At 42.0% G+C, this 8982-nt stretch overlaps 1 protein-coding gene across 1 annotated transcript; it reads left to right on the plus strand.

The window, feature by feature from the left end:
* Nucleotides 1-2265: 2265 nt before the first annotated feature.
* Nucleotides 2266-8878, plus strand: LOC311134236 (ankyrin repeat domain-containing protein 22-like; the record flags this gene model as incomplete). The annotated part of the gene is made up of 5 exons (XM_084167856.1): nucleotides 2266-2301; nucleotides 6338-6529; nucleotides 6884-6991; nucleotides 7140-7217; nucleotides 7317-8878. The coding sequence occupies 5 exons, from the start codon at nucleotides 2266-2268 to the stop codon at nucleotides 7413-7415; spliced, it is 513 nt and encodes a 170-aa protein (XP_084023982.1). The 3' UTR covers nucleotides 7416-8878.
* Nucleotides 8879-8982: the final 104 nt, after the last annotated feature.

An 8982-nucleotide genomic window follows, 5' to 3' on the forward strand; every position in this document is an offset into this window, starting at 1 on the left:
TGGATGGCTGTGAACTCGGCCCCAGTGATGTACTGGGCCGTCCCCATTACCCTCTGTAGCACCTTGCGGTCGATGCCAAGCAGTTGCCATACCAAGCAGTGATGCAGCCAGTCAAGATGCTCTCAATGGTGCAGCTGTAGAACTTTTTGAGAATCTGAGGGTCCATGCCAAATATTTTCAGCCTCCTGAGGGGAAGAGGTGTTGTTGTGCCTTCTTCACGGCTGAGAGTACAGGAGAGGACTAAGCACGCACCCCTGAGGGGCCCCCTGTGTTGAGGGTCAGCGTGGCGGATGTGTTGTTGCCTACCCTCATCACCTTGGGGCGGCCCATCAGCAAGTCCAGGATCCAGTTGCAGAGAGAGGTGTTCAGTCCCAGGGTCCTTAGCTTAGTGATGAGCTTGGAGTGCGTGAGCATGGTGTTGAACTCTGAACTGTAGTCAATGAACAGCGTTCTCACATAGGTGTTCCTCTTGTCCAGGTGGGAAAGGGCAGTGTGGAGCGCAATAGAGATTACGTCATCTGTGGATCTGTTGAGGCAGTATGCGAATTGAAGTGGGTCTGGGATGATGGTGTTGATGTGAGCCATGACCAGCCTTTCAAAGCATTTCATGGCTACAGAGTGCTATGGGGCGATAGTCATTTAGACAGGTTACTTTGGCGTTCATGAGCACAGGGACTATGGTGGTCTGCTTGAAACATGTAGGTATTACAGACTGGGTCAGGGAGAGGTTGAACATGTCAGTGTAGACACTTGCCAGCTGGTCAGCGCATGCTCTGAGTACGCGTCCTGGTAATCCGTCTGGCCCTGCGGCCTTGTGAATGTTAACCTGTTTAAAGGTCTTACTCACATCGGCTAAGATATATCAGAGTCAGTGTAGTAGGAGTCAATTTTAGTCCTGTATTGATGCTTTGCGTGTTTGATGGTTCGTCTGAGGCGTAGCGAGATTTATAATAAGCGTCCAGATTAGTTTCCCACTCCTTGAAAGCGGCAGCTCTAGCGTTCAGCTCAGCGCGGATGTTGCCTGTAATCCATGGTTTCTGGTTGGGATATGTACGTACGGTCACTGTGGGGATTACGTCGTCAATGCACTTATTAAGGAAACTGATGACTGATGTGGTAAACTCCTCAATGCCATCGGCTGAATCCTGGATCGTATTCCATTCTATGCTAGAAAAACAGTCCTGTAGCTTAGCATCCGCTTCATCGGACCACTTCCGTATTGAGCGTGTCACTGGTACTGCCTGTTTGAGTTTTTGCTTGTAAGCAGGAATCAGGAGGATAGAGTTATGGTCAGATATGCCAAATGGAGGGCGAGGGAGAGTTTGTATGTGTTTCTGTGTGTGGAGTAAAGGTGAGCTAGAGTTTTTACGCCTCTAGTTGCACAGGTGACATGCTGGTAGAAATCGGGTAAGACGGATTTAAGTTTTCCTGCATTCAAATCACTGGCCACAAGGAGCGGCGCTTCTGGATGAGCATTTACTTGTTGGCTTATGGCCCTATACAGTTTGTTGAGTGCGGCCTTAGTGCCAGCATCATTTGTGGTGGTAAATAGACAGCCATAAAAAATATAGACAAACTTTTAGTAAATAGTATTGTCTACAGCTTATCATGAGGTATTCTAACTCAGGCGAACAGAACCTCGAGACTTCCTTAGAGATTGCGCACCAGCTGTTGTTAACACACAAGCTGTTGTTAAGAGACACACACCACCCGCCTTGAGCTTACCGGACTCTGCCGATGCATAGAAAAACTAGCTAGATATATATAATGTATATAGATGTATGTATATCATCCATTTAGGCCTTTGCAGCTGTAATTAAAAAGTTACTCATACAGTATGTCATCACTATTGTGTTGATTGATTAATTCCAGTCAATCATTTTGGATTGATAAGGTCTAGGCAGCCTAGTCACCCGAAGTTTTGAACATAAACCAAATTTATCACATTCACATTGTCTCTTAACACAAATAAATAGGCCTATTTTAGGCTATAAATAAAGTACGTAGCTTAGGCTATAAATATATGACGTTACCGCTTCGTTTCCCCTGGCCAGAGGGGATCAGAGCTCATAGGGTTTCTCCAGGCTACCTGCAGCTGTGGTTGTTATCAGTAGGCTATAGTTGATCAGACTATAGCACAGATTAATTGTGCACAAGTTGACAAATCATGAGGCAAAGCAGTCTAAACAACATTACTTTGTCCCTCCTTTTCATCGCTTTTGTGTCAATGTTTTTTATTCAACCGAATCAAAAGCATGGGGGCAAATGTCAGCTCGCCACGCGTTTGCCTGCGACCCTGCTGTACTGATCTCTGCAACGTGGATAGATGGAAATCACCACACATTGCTACAAATGAAGGTCCTAACTGCCAAAATAATGGAAACAGTTGAGTAAATGAGGGATACAAAGTATATTTGGGGGCGGCAGGTAGCTTAGTGGGTAAGAGCTTTGTGCCAGTAACCGAAAGGTCGCTGGTTCTAATCCCCGAGCCGACTAGGTGAACTGTCGATGTGCCCTTGAGCAAGGCACTTAACCCTAATTGCTCCTGTAAGTCGCTCTGGATAAGAGCGTCTGCTAAATGACTAAAATGTAAAATGTATATTGAAAACAGGTGCTTCCACACAGGAGTGGTTCCTGAGTTAATTAGGCAGTTAACATCCCATCATGCTTAGGATCATGTATAAAAATGCTGGGCTCTATTCTAGTGAACATGTTGTGTTGTTGCGCCATCCCTTACGAAAAAAGATTGCAGTCAGGGTGCAGTATAACTGCAGTATGCTGCAAATACTGCTTCCAAAATAAGTTTTAAAAGATGTACCCCCCCTTTTCATCATATCCAATTACAATTTTGTCTCATCGCTGCAACTCCCCAACGGGCTTCGGCGAAGGTCAAGTCATGCGTCCTCGAAACATGACCTGCCAAACAGCGCTCCTTAACACGGAAGCCAGCCGCAGCAATGTGTCAGAGGAAATTGACCACCGAGGTCAGCCTGCAGTCACCCGGCCCACCACAAGGAGTCACTAGAGCGCCATGAGCCAAGTAAAGCCCCCCGGCCAAACCGTCCCCTAACCAGGGCGACGCTGGGCCAATTGTGCACAGCCCTTTGGGACTCCTGGTCATGGCCAGTTTTGACCTGGGATCGAACCCGGGTCTGTAGTGACACCTCAAGCACTGCGATGCAGTGCCTTAGACCACTGCGCCACTTCGGAGGCCCATACGTTTTTTTTACTTCAGTAAATGAAAATGTTACTGCAGTTACAGTGCAGTATAACTGCAGTTCAACAACAGTAGTACACAGTTATTCTGCAAAAAATACCACAGTAGATTGCAGTGCCTACTGCACTTTTACTGCAGTTTCAAAACTGCAATATATTTTTTGTAAGGGATGCCTTACTTTAACACAAAGTGCTTACCCACAATTGTTGCATTTTCTTGTTAAAATTAGCATCGCAATAGATTAACTGTAGCCTAATACGGTTTGTGTAGGCAAACGTATCTTCTAAAGCTAATTTCCTGCATTTCTACACAATCTAATATGACCCTTTTGGGTTCACTTTTATTGCTAAATGACTCAAATGTAAATTGTAAATAAGAATATCATATAGTTCTAAACACTTCTACATGAATGTGGATGCTACCAAGATTATGGATAATCCTGAATGAATCGTGAATAATGACTAGTGACAAAATTATAGATGCACAAATATAGGGCCTCCTGTAGCTCAGTTGGTAGAGCATGGCGCTTGCAACGCCAGGGTTGTGGGTTCGATTCCCACGGGGGGCCAGTATGAAAAATGTATGCACTCACTGAAACTGTAAGTCGCTCTGGATAAGAGCGTCTGCTAAATGACTAAAATGTAAATGATATCATACCCCCCCCCCCCCCCCCCACAAAAAAAAATGCTAAGCTATCTTATTAGTGTAATGGTGAGAGGTTAGCATGTCTTGGGGGTATAATATTTGTGCGTCTAACTTTCTCACTCATAATTATTCACGATTCATTCAGGATTATCCGTAATCATGGTAGCATCCACATTAACTTAGAGACGTTGTGTCCAAAATTACACAATACATTATTTACCATTCATTTCTATTGGGCACAAAATAATCTGAAACGCAACCAAAACAAACAGCAAATGCTTCCAACAAATTTGTAGAGTCACAAGCTTGATGTAGTCATTGCGTGCTATGAATATGGGACCAAATACTTAACTTTTTACTACTTTAATACACATAAGGGAATTTGTCCCAATACCTTTGCAGCCCTAAAATGGGTGACTATGTACAAAGTGTTTCTAAACGGTTCACCCGATATGGATGAAATTACACTCAAATGAAAGCTGACCATCTGCACTTTAACTTCATAGTCATTGTTTGATTTAAAATCCAAAGTTTGAGTATAGCGCCAAAATAAGAAAAAATGCTTCACTATCCCAATAATTACGGAGGGCACTGTATTTCATATCATAGGCCTAATAGTACTGTGGAGCTCCGTCCTGCCCCTAGGGGTCCACCGCCCTGCAGCGCCCCAACCCAACACACCCGACTCAGCTTTAGGATCTTAGTGAAACATTAGTTATTGGTTTCAGGTGCGTTAGGCCAAGGCCAGAGTGAAAACCAACAGTACGGCAGACCCCCAGGGCCAGGACTGAGCAGCCCAGCAGCTAGGGATTGTCTTAATAGGTATCTCCCCTGACAAGGGCATGTTTTCAATACAGACTCTTTTTGTCATACAGTATTCCATATAAGGCATCCAAACCGTATGAAAGTTGCACAGTATACCCATAATCTTGTAATAAATATAATCTATTGATACATAACTTGACATTACTGCCATCCATTGTGACATTGTGGGAGGATAACCAACCTTCCAATGAATGGCAATACATTTCCTAGCCGCCATAAACACTAGGTTACACAGTTTCTTCTGATGTCTCCAGTATCAACATTTCTAAGCAAAGAAAAACAGGGAGAAGGGAGAGTCTGTAGACATTCTGAGATAAAATAACATACTATTTGCCAGAATTCAGTCAGCCTTCACAAGAGCATAACATATTGAAATATGTCCCCTTTTGTGTTTTACACCTCCAGCAGAGGAATTACATTTCTGAATGCATAATATTCAGTTTCACTGGCATATAGTACATTCTATGGATGGTCTTAAACTTCAGTAATTTAAGTCTGAGATTATATGAACATGACTGGGCATTCAAACATATCTGTATCCATTCATCAATCATCATCAGTCTCCCAGGTCTTCCTTATATTTTTGTTTGACATGTTTAGTGTCATCGGGAAAAGCCTCTATCAACCCTTGATACAGTTTGTAAATCAACTTGAGGTTTGTCAGACTGCCTTAAAATAGTTTCAATCTTTGAAGCTTCTGGCTTGTCCAGTGTTTGCTGCACCGAGAGAATAAAGTGTTGCATCTGCAATCGTTCACCTCAGTGCCGTCACAGACTGATCCTGCTCAGATGAGGCATGACAAATAATTACCTTGGTGTACATTTATACATTTTATTATCCAATAATAGAAGCAATGGTTCAATAATTGAAATGACAATTCTTCCCAGATCCCAGACTGTAGTCTGCCCATCAACTCAAGATGGAACTTTGTATCCATTCACTGATTGTTATAATATACTGCAAAATTCACCTTAGCTCAGTAGACTGGTCTTCCCTGGCTGTCTGACACTGCTGGGACACCTGTCACCATCTGATCCTGCTAAGACGTGATGAGCATAGTGTTGTGTACTGAGTGTGCACCATGACAGTGAAGCCTGTAGAGCTGTTTACACTGTGTCAGTGTGAAAGCTAGGGAAACTGACAGAACAATAACGTTACATTGCTATACTGACTGTGAGGATAAAAAATATCTAACGTTAGCCAACTTTTAGTTAGCTCTAATGGTACATCAACTGGCGGAAACAAGCCAAGTTAATTTACTTCTGTTGAAACGGGACAAAACAAAAGCTAAAAAACATTTTACATACACACAACAGCTGTTAGATACTGCTACCTGACAGATCGCTAGAGGCTAGAGCTGAACTGGCTGTGGTAGCTAGCTACTAGCTAGCTAGCTAGTTCATTCACTTCAGACAGAACTTCAGTCGAGAGGGGATGAAACATTAGCTAACGTTACATGTCAGTTACACTACTAGCTCAGCACTGGGAATTTTTTTTTCTTTTTCTGTTAAGTCAAACAGCAGTTACCTTGCCAGCTACATCAGTCAAATAAACAGTAGCCATTTTCTGCTCTACTTGCTTTTACAACTACAAATGCATGAACTGGTTTATGAAGTTACTTTCTATTCTACCATTTGCTTATCTCCGCAGCCCATTTGCCAAGCTGCCTACGATAACGACCTTCGCAAGGTGTACCACATTCTAAAAGAGGATGCCAAGACTTTAAAGGTTCAAGATGGGGAATCTGGCGATACACCAGTCATAGCTGCCTGCAGATGTGGAAACATCAGAATGGTCAAGTACCTTTTGGACCTGGAGGCAGATGTAGCTATAAGGAACAAGGTAGTGGAAATGCAGTTCTGAGACATTTGGACAGTAGTTGTGTAACTTTGTAACTGTATTGATGCTTGTTTCTATGACTACCAAATACACAAACAGTAGTTATTAGTTATTATGTCACCATGTCATTTATATGTAAATACTTGGTAAAAAAGGATACTATCAGACCAAGCGTGTCCTTTACTTCACTGTAATTGTAGTTACCTACAATGGAAATGAGGATGTTCCTCACCTAGGTGATGCAATTGAATAAACAATACAGAAATGTTCGTGTTACCAATGAGGAGAATGCCAAAACTGGGCGTCTTGTGAAACGTGTGGCACTGATCCATGCTCTCTCTCCCTGTCTGCCTGTAGAAACAGAGGACATGTTTGCACTCTCCTGCAAAGAGGACCTTCTCCTTCCTGGATTACCTGATGATCACTATCCTCATGCCAATTCTGTTGATTGGATACCTCATTCTGGTAGGATATAGTTTGAAACGCTGACATTAGAATATAGTGGCGCAAATTCTTAAGTCTCTCCTCATCAGTCAAGGCTCCCAGACCAGCCACACAAACTACACTGTAAGAGCAATAGGATCTGTGGTATAAACCTTCCTCCTCTCAACAGGTAGACAAGCAAAGGAAGAGTGTGAAACTAATGAATCTGGTTTTGAGCACTAAAGTGGAGGTTGGCGCTGTGGACTATGTGAGTACTGAGATGAAGTATATAGTTGAGTATTAGAACAATGAGCGACTGATCATTCTCTGTGACTTATTTGACCTGTGTGTTCACTGTGCATTTCAGCAGGGAAACACTGGCCTTCACTACGTCTGTCAGAGGAAGAGTTACAGACTCGTTCCACTGTTACTGGAGAAAAAGGCAGACGTTTCTATAAAAAACTAAGTATGTATGAGGTCACTTTTGCAAAGTGCATTATGGTAAGCTTATTCATCACTTCTCTAACCTGCTTGACGCCTCTGATAAAGCATAAGAGGACATTTTATGTTACTATTTCACTAAGCTTTGGTGGTAATATGATGTATTCTCCTGTCCTTTATGATGATGAGACCCCACTGGATATAGCAAGGAGACTGCAGTTCAAGGAGATTGTTACAATGCTGACGGGGTTGCAGACAGTGGGGAATTTTTCACCATGGCAACATCGCCTTCTCGCCAGGTGTCTTTTGTCTGACTAAGGAAGGATCTCTGTTCATATGTATACGGTTTATGGTAAGTACTGGACACTTTGGCCTCAGCTGTCTATCAACCATTTGTTAAAGTTCATACCAATATAAGCGGCCAAGAAATTGTTTTTAGTCTCATGGTTGAACTTCTTTGAATTATGATGACATTATTCATTTAATGTATACTATTCTTTTTCTTACGAGTATGCGTCTCAAAATATTTTGCAAAATGAATGTAAATTAGAAACGAATGAGTTCCTGGTGTTGATATTGTTCATAGGAGTAAGTGAATTACAACATTGTTACAGATTAAAGCATTCTATGAGTAGATACTCTTTTCAATAAATGTCAATAAATTGAATTGTACAACAGATTTAATGGATTTGAGTAGTTGGATCCACTAGTTACAACGCAGCATATATTAGTTTTATAACACAACAGTAGTAGAAAATGAATGAACAAACACGTCAGTCATTCTTTGGTCGGCACCCTTCCTTACCTAAAGATCCAATAAAAATACATTGAGGAAGTAACAAAATGACAAGTATCAGTATGACAGGTAAACCCAAATTGACTGTGTTTGATTAAAAAGGCACAGGAACATTAACCAACACAACACTGCAATAAAGTCCTGGTGATGACAGTTTGAAAAGTGCAAGTTCTATAGAGAGAGAGGTACTGTATGTTGAACTGGACCCTGGACCTTTATCATGATAACGTACCAATGACTGAGCTACATTCAAAACCTGCATCTCATATTCGATTATAACCTGTAATGTTTGTTACTAGTATGTTTTCACAGACCTGGGGCCTCATGTACAAAGACTTGCGTTGAATTCATACTAAAACATTGCGTACGGACAAAGCCATAAATGTGCGTACGCACCCAAAAAATCTGATGTATGAATCTCTGCGTACGCAGCATTCCACATACATTCTCTTTGTACATCCCAATCAACGCGAAATTGAGTGCACATGCACGAGCACCACACCACACCCTGTCTCCTCCCTCAATTCAATCAATTTAAATATGGTAATTAGTCCAATTTGGCAAAAGAAACCTGCAAGAACATGGCTAAAGCAAGCAAGAAACGAAATTTCACTGAAAACGAATTAGAGGTGCTACTATCAGAGGTAGAAACAAGAAAAAATATTTTATTTGGAAATCTGTCCTCTGGAATTAATAACAAAAGAAAGAAAAAAGAGTGGGCGAGTTTGTCTGATGCCGTCAACGCGGTGGGATCTGAGAGTCGCACCGTAAATGAACTGAAGAAGAAATGGTCAGA

The sequence above is a fragment of the Coregonus lavaretus genome (assembly GCF_964263955.1).
Source record: "Coregonus lavaretus genome assembly, chromosome: 1".
Classification (NCBI taxonomy): domain Eukaryota; kingdom Metazoa; phylum Chordata; class Actinopteri; order Salmoniformes; family Salmonidae; genus Coregonus; species Coregonus lavaretus.